The following is a 14,112-nucleotide window of genomic DNA, read 5'->3' on the forward strand; positions in this document are numbered from 1 at the left end:
GAAAAGGCCATTGAAAGCGAACATGAGAGTCTTATCAAGAATGAGACTTGCGACCTTATCATCTCCCTTCCAGTATGTGTGAGTTTGATTATCGAAATCAAGGTTCCACAAGTCATTTCATACGTGATCCAGGACTGAATGGTGAAGATGCTTGAAAAACATGTACATTAGTTTAGATTTTAATCAAAACATTTATGCTTTTCTCAGAGAAGTCAGTTCATTCATGAGTATGATGGCTGAACATCTGTAACAGTTCTTCTCACATAAATTGGAATGTTCTTTTTATGCTCAATTCTTTGTTATATTTTGTGGTTTACCTATTGAATTGCCATCTCACTATAATATTTTTGCAATGTTTGTCATCAGTGATCATGGCGTATGCTTTCTGGATAAATGGACAACAGTTTGCAACATTGAACTGCCTGGTATACAGTACTCTACAATCACATAGTGTAGTGCTCAAAATTTTCAGCGTTGGTTTCCTTTTTTGTTCTAATAGATCAAACTTTATCTCGCTTCAATGAAATGCACAAATTGAATTAATCTACAGTTTTCATGCTGTAAGATAACTTAACTAATCAACTAAAAAACTTGTATATCGTATTTTTAATTTTGTTTATTTTCATTATGTTAATTCTAATACTGGCATCTTTGAAAAAAAACTGGACAGTAGAGGGGCACATCTTAATTCAATTTGAGCAACCAGAATCCTTTAGAGGGATATTACAATTTACCAAGACAAGTTTCTTAATGCTACTGGTTTTCTAGGTTATGAACAAAGTGCAAAGTAACCATTTTAATGCTATAGATCAGAGAGCATAGAGTAATGCTCATGGTTAGTGCACTTTCATGAAAATAGTCGAATCCTTGTGGTATTGTACTTAACCTTATTCTACTGGGCAATTATATGAGGATTTCCATTTGTCTTATTGGTGGGTTTTACTCATGACAGTGATATCCTTCATTGATTTGTTTTTGGTTGGTGAATAGGGTTTGGCATTATGATTCACAACCAGGAAACTCAAGTGTGAAATAACCACCTGTATTATATTAGTGTGAGGGAGTTCAAATTTTCTTCAAACTACCATCTGCTTGGGAATGATAAATTGTGTGGGGCCTTATGCCTGAAACATAAGTATTTAAGGTTTAATGCCTTAAATGATTCCTATGGCTTACCATGTTATCAAAACAAAAGTACCAGAATTGTAAAAATACAATAAAACCTATCTACTAGTCAATAGGGTGACTAACCCTTGACCAACCCTTGACCTGAAACTTGACATCCTATGATGGCAAGTGCAGAAAAGTTCATGCTTGGAAGTGAGTGCTCCAAATCCTTCTAATTTTCTTCAATTCAAGCTTATTTTTAGTCCTACTAGTATGCTGCTGCCACCTTTATTGGCCTCTCATGCTTCCATTTAATTTTAGATCATTTCAAGATTGGCTAAAATTACAGAAATGAGTATATGATGTTTTCTCTTTATGGCCAGAGGCACCCACTTATCATGTTATTAACAAATCTGCTAGGCTTGTATGATAAGAATAATCCTATGTAGTACTGATGCTGAACATTTTTGCCTCCTACACAGCTAGATTCTATGCAAGTGCTTTCTCTCTTTACTTTCGTCTATCCAACTCCTGTCCCACTTTTGCGTCACAGGATGCCTTTGAATCCAAGTCCTTTCCCATTAAATTGTGAAATAAAATACACCTGGCGTTATCACATTTCCCCATTTTTGGTGGTAGCCTACTAATGTTACATCTAAGAGACTTATAATTGTACTTAATCCATGGATTCTGCAAAATTTTATCTCCTAGAACAATTTGGCCAATCTCAAGGTTCTGATGTTCAGAATTATGAATGCTTCTTGTAACAACTGACCTGTAAAAGTGTCCTTGGTGCTTGAACCCATCATTCATTTGTTCGCGTTAGAACTAGACATCAAGAAAACCCAACTGTGAAGCCTATTGCATGTTGGCAGTATTAAAGTAGTAATGACTTCAAATGTAATGCCCCTTTCTATTGACAGCAGTAATTAAACCAAACATTGAACAACAATAATATATGCTAATATTGAATTTCTTTTAGCACTTAAAACAATAATAATATGGCAATATTCTGCAAATGAAAATAATGCTGATACAAAGTACAGCCAAAAACCCTTACATGAGTTGCACAACAAAGACAAAAACTGAAAAATAATTGAATAATTTATTCATGAATATACAACGTATATAAAGGAATTACAAGACGGTGTTCTAAAAAGAACGAACCGTTAAACTAAAGCTTCAACACGAAGCTAAAAAGCTTAAAATGCTAAATAAAGCTAACAAACTAAAAACTAAAAGGCTAACTATGTGTTCTTATAAAAGAAGCAATAGTTGCACTTAAAAGATTAAATGAACTAAAAAGCTAAATGACCTTTAATAAAGAACTAAATATAACTAACTAAAATATAATTAAATATTCTAATACCCTCCCTTAATGGTCAATGTATCAACTATGTACCCGATAGAAGACACTGCAGGTCCTTTGATCACAAACAGAACACTTTGCTGTTGCGGAGACCCTCCCAGGATTTGCAAAGTGTTAATGACCAAGAATAGCTGATTCCGTCCGATTGATGTAACCTTCACACGTGAATTATAGAACTGTCACACGCGATTTACAAAAGCAAAAAAACTTGAGACCACGATTTTGAGGAAAAATCGACAATCCCTCCAAAGAGCAACAAACATGATTTCAATAAAAACCGTAAAATTTGCTCCAACAATTCCAAAACAGACTGCAAGATATGATGGTTGCAGATGTTCGCCCCAACAAATCCAAGTGCAACCCAAAACAGAGTGCAACAAAGCACAATTTGTATGGAAAAAACCGTCAAACCTTGAAACAGGAACTCTCCAAAAGAGAATTCACGATTTTTTAGGACAAAATCGAAAAACCCATAAAGCTAAGGTTACAAATCATTGTTTTTTGGGAAAAAAAAGGGTAAAACCCAGATAACCAAAATTCTACGTGAACTTCGCGAACTACAGATGCTTTTTGAGGAAAAAATCGAAAAAACCAACAAACAATGTTTGAGGAAAAAATCGTGAAAACCTACGAACAATTTTTTCAGGAAAATTGTGAGAAAACGCTCAGACAATTTTTCAGGAAAAAATCATGAAAACCTAGGAACAAGATATTTGCTTATCACAAAGCGTAGAACACTGACTCCTCTTCAAAACACTCTGCAACATGAGCCTGCACTTGCTCTTGAGACCCTCCCTAGTTAGATTGCACAGATGCCAACAATTTCCTGTAATCTTTCTTCATATGGCCAAACTGATGATATTAGTTACACTATACACTTTTATTCTTTGAAGACTACTGAGGTGGACCTTGTCCCTTCTGCTAGAATGATGCAGGAGCATCCTCAGTTCACAGCAATCCTGTATCAACCAAAAACATTTTCCTTTCTGTTTTGTTTGCAGTTTCAGTTTTCCTTTCTATGTGTCCCAGTTTTGGCTCACCGGATCCTGTGGAGTTGGATTCTACTTGAAGACTTGATCATCTTTCTTGCTTCCAGACTGCATCTCATTTGGATCACTTACCGACAAGATATCACTACCGGTTTCCATGACAGTTTCTTGTTACCTGTTGTTCCTCTGTTACCGATTGCTTGAGACATATTCTGGTGATCTACCGGAACCCATTCCGAAGCTTGCAGAGCCTTGAGCGTTGATCTCGATGTTTCTTGGTGTGTGGCCGACCTTGCTATGTTTCATCCTTTGGATTTTCCAGAGGAATCTCTTGGCAGAGGCCGACCTTGTTCATTTTGCACGTTAGGTCTTGTTCTTCTGGTTTTGATCCCTTTTGGGCCGATTGGATCCTTTGGATTGATATATATATATTTGTAATCATGCTTTAGAATGTAATCAATTACAATCAATCAGAGTATCATATAGATAGCTTGTGCCTAGAAGATAGATCTTTTGATTCTAGGTCCCGGTTGTGACCTATTCTACCAGGTATGTGTGCCGGTATGTTGTAACCCGGTTGTTACCAGTTGGATGTAATCAAATTTCATGCAATAAAACTATCTGTTCTGCATTACATCCATCATATCTGTGTGTTTCCATTGTGTTTACTCTTGCTGATCGGTTTGGACTGATCTCCTTGAGGTCCCTCCTCACCGGTGACTGCTTCATAGAAGGACTAAGCTTTACCCTTATTCGTATCTGAGGCTTTAGCTATGAAGGCTTATTCAGTGAACGAACTAGTGTTGCTTCCATCGATCCTGCTGCAGAAGATTGTTGCAGGGATCAGGAAACTTTAGATCAACACTAGTAGAAGAGTTATTGAGCGTATCAATGAAATGCTCATAGCATCGGGGTAGGCTATTCAGCCTATAGCTTCCAATTGGTCACAAATGTCTTTGATCTTCGTAAGATGTGCCTGGATAGATATCTTCTTATCCATCATGATAGAAAACATATTTTTCAGAAAGAAAGCTTGACTCTTGTCAAACGTTTTGATGCAGGAGCACCGGTGTAGTTCTTACTGGTTGAGCAGTTAGCAGTGGAAATGCTTGGAGATCGTGGCACGAAAAAACGAGACAAAAGAATCTGATTTAAAAATCATATTAGAAACAACTGCACAAAGAATTTGAAACCCTGGAACATAATTGAGGCATGAATCCCAATGTGTGAATTTCGAGGTTTGCTGAAAACCCAGACATTAAAATTTCTTGCAAATTTAAAACCTGTAATTTTTCTTAAAAAAATTAGAAAAATAATGATCTACAGAAAATAATATTGATTTAAAAATAAAAAATCAGTAAAAAAAATAGACAATATTCTTTTGTTCAAAAAATCGTAAAAAAAAAGGGCTTAACCCTAGCTGCCACCATCGTTGGTTGCCAAAAAAAACGTGGAGGTCCAAAACTGCCATCGAAAAACCCACAGAGATTTTTTTTATTGCGTGAATAAAGAGCGCTACTGAAAAAATCGCACAGGACATAGACTCTAGCACGAAGACGTGCAAAAAACACAGTTTTTGAGGTCGTGACACCAGGAAATTGCAAAAAAAAATGACAAAAAATCGTATTGCAAAATCGCAGAAAACCCAACGAAAATCGCGGAAATAGCATGGACGCGGGCACCAAAAATTGCAGAAGGTCACACAGAAAAAATTGTGCGAAATAAATGCGTGTGCAGAGAGAAAAACGCAAAAATTGTGGCTCCCGAAAAACCCTCGATCTCAGAAAATTGCGCTAGAAACTCTCCTGCAAAAAAAACTTTGATTTTCACAGCAACCTTGCAAAAAAAACGAAAAACCTAGCTTGCATTTTTCCAAACAAGTATTCACATGGAAAGAAAAAAACTCTTAAAAAATTTCACTAAAATAATTTTAATAGAATTATAAATTTTCTAAATATTTTAAATCATGCTCCGATACCATGAAAAATAATTGAATAATTTATTCATGAATATACGACGTATATAAAGGAATTACAAGATGGTGTTCTAATAATTTATTCATGAATATACAACGTATATAAAGGAATTACAAGATGGTGTTCTAAAAAGAATGAACCACTAAACTAAAGCTTCAACATGAAGCTAAAAAGTTTAAACGCTAAACAAAGCTAAAAAATTTAAAACTAAAAAGCTAACTATGCGTTCTTATAAAAGAAGCAATAGTTGCACTTAAAAGACTAAACAAACCAGAAAGCTAAATGACCATTAATAAAGAACTAAATATAACTGACTAAAATATAATTAAATATTCTAATAAAAACTGGACTGGCTGAATTTGTAATTTGCAACAGCAGCACCTCTTATGATTATGATATGAAAACTTATGATTAAATTAAGATGCAAGTAAATAGAACAGGGGTGTGGGAAACATATTGTAAAAGAAAAGATGTGAAAGTTCAATTTTAAATCTCTATTTCTTTATTTCTCTATTTAATTTGTCATGTTTTTTGTTGTATTCTTGTGTTTGCGTTGATTTGTTATTTTTGGAATGCAGGTTTTTGCTACCATTGTGTTCCGATGTGACACGGTATTGCTTTTAGGTCCAATTGGTTTACAACTTCTGTTGGTATGTAACTTTGGGCATTTATTGAATTGCAATTTTTTGTTTCTTAAGGAATTTCTCTGTATCTCGAGCTTTCTTCTACAAAATTCTTATTTTGATTTAAAATCATAACATTATATGTAGGCAAATGATACATATGGTAAAGTAGCATCTTCTTAGTTTGTATATTATTGGACAAAATATGCATATGTTTATTACTAAAGCCCTAGTCTTTTTAAATTGATGGTGCATGGGACAAACCATTAATAACATCATATTATGATCTAAATAGATCAATGAAAGTTAAGTTATTTTTGGATTAAGCTTCTCATTTTTAAAGGTCAATGTTGTTATTCTTATCATGGAATCATGGTTAAGTCATAGTTTAGTTTTGTAAAGAAATGAAATGAATTCTTTACTAAAATCAGGTTTAATTAATATAATAAGTAATACAATTCCATTAACCTGATTTACAGCTATAACATGTTATATGATAGAATTTGGAAACCTGGAAATGAAGAGGGAAAGCACTTAGCTTATTTAGATAGTTGATAGGTAACTATTGAAAGATGTGATCATTTCTTTTGAATGGTAGATCAAAATTGCATGAGTTTGGATGTGTTGGAAGAAGAATGATGAAATTAGAGTTGGGTTGTTTTTAGAATTTGTGTGAGGTCAAATCTATGTTGTGGATTTGACTTTGATTTGTGAAAATGATCTTTGAGTGCAGAAATGACCTTTGATTGTAGATTTGACTTTGATGTTTGCAAAAATTTTGTGCCTACAAAATAGAGACTCATTTGTATCGAGACTTGCAATATGAAAACTGGGCAGTTTTGTTGAACATTGTTTGAGCTTGCTATGCAAGGATCTTTCCATTAGACAAGCTCCATGATCAGTTTAACAATTTGAGAAAGATTTGGAAGACAACAAGAACAAATGCAACAAATGCTGCCAATATTGGTAAAATGATGTGATGTGCATATCGCACACCCATCCCCATCATTGACAGGGGACCCCGTATCTGAGTTCTTCGCGTGGGAGATAGTCCAAGTTGAATGCCGCTAAGGCCAATTTTGGCCTCTAAGGCCCATTCTGCAAGCATCAACTCCATTTGCCCGAAAATTCCATTCAAGAGTCAAAGTCTCACAAATGAATTGGTAAACCCTAAAATCAGTGAGTGAAGGATCAGACTTGAGAGAACGTCTCAGTCGAAATACAAGGATAGCTTACAAATCGGCTTCGAGTGTCAAAATGCTAAGTTTATATTCGCTTTCTGAAAGTTGAAAACCATTAAAACTCTAAAAAATGGCCTACATGCCGAAAATGGAAGAAGATGATAAAGAATCTAAATCTTGCAAAGTAACGTTTCGGGCTGAAATTCACAAAACTTCCTCACAGGCCGAAATGTGAAGTATCGCGTGATGAGGTAAGACATAAAAACTTTGCAAAAGGCTTCCTAAGCCCGAAATCGCGGAGGGGGAAGAAAATAATGAAGAGCACACGGTTATACTGAGAGGGGGGGGGGTGAATCAATATAACAACTAATTTTACCAATTTGAACTTTTTCAACTTCAATCACAATTATATATAGCTTATCTCATTAACATATTCATTGCATACCAACATTCATATGTGATCTAACTAATATGAACACAAGTAGAACACAAGATATATACGTGGAAACCCTTACGAGAGAAAACCACGGCAATAAATGCTTTTATATAAATCTTCTTTTACAATGTTCGTAGGCACCAACCCACTGGAAGCACCAACTCCCAAATCTGAATTAGTGAGCACCGACCCACTTCATATAAATCTGAATTCCCATCTTGACAATGTTGCTATCTCAACTGATGATGGACAGTTTAATCTTTGCATATATTCTTTCTTCACAAGCATGTATTCTTCTTCACAAAGCACTGTTATATTTTCTTCCACAAGTCTGTTATGATCTCTTCATAAATCTGTCATAATTTTTCTTCAAAAAATCTTCTATGAACTCCTCCACAATATCTTCTATAAGTTACTTATAGATCTACCACAATATCTTCTATGAAGTCCACACATTACCTTCAAAACTGCCAATAGTTTTTTTTTTCCAATTTAGTCCCAAGAATTACACAAATAATTCACTATATGTTCTGTAATCTTCTTCTATATATTCATCATTTGTGAGTTAATTTGTCTTGTATACTATCCTCTTTCAAATCTGCATATTTACATTCACGTATCTTCTTGTGTATATGATTGACTTCACACACGCCTTGCACACTTCTTTATTATTTTTGCATTTTATATCACACTCAACACAACTCTTTTCTTCTCCCTCCTTTTATTTATATAAATCCTTTTCTTAAAGAATAGTGCCCCTTAAGAATTAAAAGACACATCCTTTGTTAATTCTTAACACTTATTAATATCTTTATTTTAATTGCATCCTTTTTATTATAGGTTTTTTTGTTTTGGTTAATTTAGACTCATCACTATTCTTTATTATTTTCTTCTTAACATATGCACTGAAGCATTAATAGAGTCTTTGCCTTAAGTTTGGTCGGCCAAGGAATATTTCTTCATCTCTCCATGCATCTTCCTTTGACTAGCGCCGCTTTTGATACATCGGTTGTCTCATAATCTTTAATCGACTTTGATTATTTCCTCAAGAATTTAGTACATTATGGATTTGATTATCGGCCTTTATAATGATTTCTGCCACGTAAGCTATGGCTTACTGGAATTTTCTACGTCTTCATTTGTCTTCATGGTAGATCGATTGTGTGGCAGTATGGCACTGACTCTTTTACACCTGTTCATACGTGTCTCTTAGATGGAGACGTCTTGTCTTTCATAAAAGTGCTGCCTTAAATATCTCCCAAGGATAATGGTCGCTGTATATTACCATTAGTCGTTGCTTTTGAAGTCATCCATATTGTTTATGAAATCTCCGCTGCACATAACTATTCTGAAGGCGTTCTTCAAAGACTCCCATACTTAACAAGTAGAATTCCACGCTGGTAATCTGAAAGGCTCGATTCTGTGTACAAGAATCGCTGCATGTATAATCACTGCTCTTTTTTATTATCTGCAACATAATTAATATATATGCGGCTTACACATTTCGACTTTCATCATTACTGGAGAGTCAATCATGTGCGCAATCTTCTAACACAGCCGCATCTTCTTCCACGCTTCATTCAAATTTCCAGCAAGGCAAGGATGGAACATGACGTTTTCACACACATAAACGTTATTAACTTTGCCATCAGGCTGTCTGTATATTTTATTTTTCACATCCAATAATCATATCGCTGTTAACAGTGATCTCTGTTCAAAGGCCTAGTTGACTTTTTCAACCTCTGCAATATCGATCATTCTGGAAAAATCAATATAGAATCTCCGTCTTTGTATTCGACCTGTGTATATACTGTGAACTCATGAACCTGGGCGATTTCAGTTTCTACATCTTTGAATCATATGAATGAAGTCAACCATATTTGACATAAGAATTAAATCGTTGCTTATAATCATTATAACTGTTTGTATTTGCCGTAGGAATATTTATTTTTCTCTTCACAAGTTGTTTAATCATTGTCTTAAGAATCACTGTATGTGATCTGCATATAATTTATATGCCTTTGTCTTTTTCTGTATAACTGCCTTATCAATGGTTATCGCTGTACTTCCAACCTCTGATCGCTGTCCTTCAAGACTCTTAATCTGATCATTATCATCGTGTTTTGTTTAGAATAGATCCCTACCCTTGCCAAGTGTAAAAACTAGAACATACTGTAAACTATAAACATGCTGTCATTGTATAGTCAGACTGGGTCTGTAATCACTTTATGATTATACTGTAAGTTTTTTTCTTTATCAGACTTAGACTATATTGATCAACGAATTCAATCTTTCAGTGTATGAGATCAGACTGTAGCGGTAAACTATCAATCAACATGTGATGTAAAGCATAGTAATTTAAACTTAGTATGTTATATACTGTTGTTCTTTGACAGTATTTATCACTGCTTTTTTATACTTCACTTCTTATACATTAATTGCTTTTATAGGCTATACACATCAATCACTGCTCATTAGATATCTGGAATGAATTGCTACACATAACATTCATCTGTGTTTAGTCATTTCCATCGCTGCTCCACTGTCTTTAATTTGTGTCTTAAGTCACTGTTCTCCTATATTAAAAATAAAGTTGCTGTTTACAATGATAATGGGAGTCTTTTCTTAAACTAATTGCTGCTCTTTATTCTCTTTCCCAATCGCTGTCTCCTTATTGTCTATCCTCTGCTCTTAATTTTGCTCTTAATGACAAACACTGATTCTTCTTTTGTTCTTTGGTTTGCTGCACCATAGTCTCATATCTTTCTTACTGAGTACTCATAGTGACTAATAATTCTGATTTATTCATCTTACATAGAATGCTCCAACTGTACAAAAACTGATATACAACCTCTGTATAATGATGTTCATGCATGACTATCATCTGTAATCTGAACACAAGAATTCTCCCTGAACTTTGACATCAATGACTTACACTTGACATCAATGACAACATTGTCTTTGCTCCATTGACATCAATGCAGAGAAACGAGACTCGCCCGAAATCGCCCAAACTCGGCGAGTCCGAGTCCGAGTCAGGCCAAACGAGTCCCAGGGGCTCGGACTCAGACTCGGCCGAGTCTGGAGAGTAAACTCGCCAGACTCGCCGAGTTGGCGATTTTGGCTCAAAATCGCCAGACTCGGCGAGTCCTGAGCCCCAGACTCGGCTACTGGCTGGGTTAATAAAATGACAAAAAAAAAACATTTTAAAAAGTTTTTTTAAAAAGTAATAAGTTTTTTTGGAAGGGCGAAATTTGACATTTTGGTCTCTCCGTCAGGATTATTTTATGGAATATAACATTTAAGTATAAGAAAGAAGGAAATGTCACTTATACTTTAAGTTATATTCCATATATACTGTCAGGATGTTTGAGAGTGGTTTCGGGCCTCTAGGAGTTATATTGCAAAATCTAGTTTTTGGAGGATTCTTCAGTTTTCCAGACTTAGTCAAATTTCAGGATCAGGACATTCCAGACTTAGCCAAATTTCAGGGCATTTGAAGATCAGGATGACATTCCAGACTTTATCACTCACCAACTTGACCTAGCTTGGACCTTCAAGAATGATACTCACTCACCAAGCAAGACCCAATTAGCAACAAGAGCAAAACCAGGCCCTAAGGAAGACTCTCAAAGAAACCCTAATTCAGACTTGTAATAAGTTTTTTTGGCCTCGCGGGGCGTTGCCCCTCGACCTCGCCCTGTATCGCGACAGGGAGCGCGCAAGGGGCGCTGCCCCTTGACCCCACCTTGGGGGCGCTGCCCCCAAACCCCCGTCAAAAAATATGGGGGAAATTGCGTCGATAGAAGTAGAGAAAATTTAACCTCCGAGTCTGACATTGATTGGATCGACCAGGTAGATATAGAGGTTGAGACTGTAGCCATGGCAAAGGAGGAGCGGAGAGCACGAGCACAGACAGGAGATTCAGAGGCAGATAGTGACACGGATGTTCTTGATGTTGGTGAGCATGGCATGGTGTCACGGGGAGCGGCTATGGCAGTCGAATCATCCAGGACCTACCTTAGACGCCTTCGCAGGGGGCTGGGGCCGGAGGGTGCAGGCTCCTCTGAGCCATAGACTTGTAGTTGTATTTACCTTTGGTATTTGTATGAAACATTTGATGATGATCATATGATGACATGGATTTTTTATTCCATGAGTTTTGTAATATTGTATACATTTGACAATATTTATATATCTATGTTTGTTATTTTCTGCAGCTACAATTTGCGTTTATGCTTATGTGATTGATGTATACTTGTGTATGTAATCAAATGAGCCGAGTTTGATGATGTTATTGTGTCTTTAAGGTGTATTCAATAAAGGGTGTCTGAAACAAGTTTTAAATATTTAAAAATCTCTAAATTTCTTGAGTTTTTCACTATCCCGAGTCCAGCCGAGTCTGGAGCCGAGTTTGACGCCGAGTCCCCAGTCCGAGTCCGAGTTGGCCTTGCCGAGTTCGAGCCGAGTCTGAGTCCCGTTTCTTTGCATCAATGGCAACATTTCCAACAGACTAATGGGGCGAATTAATAATCATGTAAGCTTCATCCAATATGTTCATCATCCTCCAAATCCCTTTGACATCAATGACAACATTTCTATCAAATAAGAAAAAAAACGTTAAACTTCAAACTTTTCAGAAACCCTCCTCAGCCCGAAATCACTAAAATAAAATCTCACAAACTACCTTTCATACCGAAAACCACGACTTTCAAAATGGCTTAGAGAGCCGAAAATAGAAAATAAGCAAAACTCGCGAAATCGGCATTTAGGCCGAAAATTCCTACAACTCACGAAATATCATTTCCGATCGAAAGGTAAAAGGTAAGCTCGCGAAAATTGGTAAGGCGTTTTAAAATGGAACTTTTCAAAAGGGCCTTTTAGCCTGAAATTGGAAAATGAAGTAAAGTGTTAAAACATAAAACTTTCCAAAAGGCATTCCAAGCCGAAAATCGCTAATGAATGGAAAGGCATTTTTCATAAAGTTTGCAAAAGTGGGTTTTAGCCCGAAAATGGAGAATGATGTTAAAAGGCGTTATTTTTTTAAAACTTTTCAAAAGTGCCTTCCAGGCTGAAAATCGCAAATATGAGGGAAAGCGTCATTCTTTCCAACCCTTTGAAAATGGCATTTTGACTCGAAGATCGCAAAAAATGAATGGAAGGGCGTTTTAACTTAAAACGTTTCAAAGTGACACAATTAGATAAATCACGAAGGTAAAAGTAAAACTTATAAAATAAAATCTCGCGCCGTTTGGTGTAAATACCCAAATTCGGCTAAAGAGACATAAAGCATTTAAAAGAAGGAAATCTTTCGCAGTTCACCTCTCAGGCCTAATTTTCATCTAAGTTAGAGAGCGAATTAGGACGAGGATCTGATTTCACGTTTGAAGGGATGAAGACATTTAAAGATACATCTCACAAAGACCTTCTTGAGCCAGACGTCGTAAATAAAATTTAATTTTTGTTAAATTAAATTAATTAATTTTTCAAATTGATTTATTAAAGTGAGATTGATTGTTCGCAGGATGTCATCTCGAAGAACCAGGAGAAGGCCTGAAATGTCAAGGCCAGGCACTAGTAGTTGCAAAAGAAGATGCGGGAACGCTTTGCAGGAGCGCGAGAGCAACTGGGAAGCATGCCGCTGAACAACAAGCTAAAGTTCACCACCGGGACCAAAGACCAAAGAACACTCTGAATGCGGCAATTCTATGCATGTTGTCCTCATTTATGTTTACAAAAATGAAGGATCATTACATAAAATTTTTGTGAAAAAATGAAAATTTTTACTCTATGGCATGCTTCCCGAGGCATAATTTCGTCTAATCCTTGGACTGGCTTAATTCTCAGTCCATCCTCAAACTACGTTTCGAATTTCGTCGCATTTTGGATTCGTTTGCTATGTCTTTCCTTCAATTTTGGGTTTTTTCTCCCTGAGTGCAGGTGGAGAATTTTCCTTGAACTGCAATTTTTAATGATTTCCATTATTTTGGTCTTTGTAGGGAAATTTTTAGCTTATTACATGTGCACTTTATTGAAAAATAAAAACTTGTAATTTGCTTTTTATTTCCCCTTTATTGTTTTTATTGTTTTTTTGACTTTTTCAGTTAAAATAGGGATTTTTTGGTTAAGTTACAAGTAAACTTGTAATTCTTTCCAAAAACCCCTACTTTAATGGTTTTTACATGTAATAGGGATTTTAAACTCCTATTACATGTGTGCAAGTAAATTATAACTTCTTGTGGGGATTTTATTTCCCCTTTGCAAGTGATTTTAAACTTGCATCTCTCTCAAAAAATCCTGATTTTGCCTTGAAAATGAAAAAGTGACAATTTTAAACTTGCACTTTGTCTCCAAAAACCCGATTTTCCTTATAAAGTGCATTTTTGACATTTTAAACTTGCGATTTGGTTAAAAAATCCCGATTTTGCCTA

The 14,112-nt window shown here is 35.7% G+C and overlaps 1 protein-coding gene across 3 annotated transcripts in view; it reads left to right on the top strand.

The window, feature by feature from the left end:
• LOC131073130 (dol-P-Man:Man(7)GlcNAc(2)-PP-Dol alpha-1,6-mannosyltransferase) overlaps nt 1-14,112 on the top strand; it is a 291,571-nt gene that overhangs the window by 130,870 nt on the left and 146,589 nt on the right. For all 3 annotated transcript variants that reach the window (XR_009112833.2, XM_058009516.2, XM_058009515.2), the window contains 2 exons: nt 367-425; nt 6,020-6,091. Coding sequence is in view for 2 of the 3 variants with exons in the window: in XM_058009516.2 (XP_057865499.2) it covers nt 367-425; nt 6,020-6,091 (131 nt within the window). In the remaining variant the exon portion in view is untranslated. The remainder of the gene's footprint in view (nt 1-366; nt 426-6,019; nt 6,092-14,112) is intronic.

This window comes from Cryptomeria japonica, chromosome 5, assembly GCF_030272615.1.
Source record: "Cryptomeria japonica chromosome 5, Sugi_1.0, whole genome shotgun sequence".
Lineage (NCBI taxonomy): Eukaryota > Viridiplantae > Streptophyta > Pinopsida > Cupressales > Cupressaceae > Cryptomeria > Cryptomeria japonica.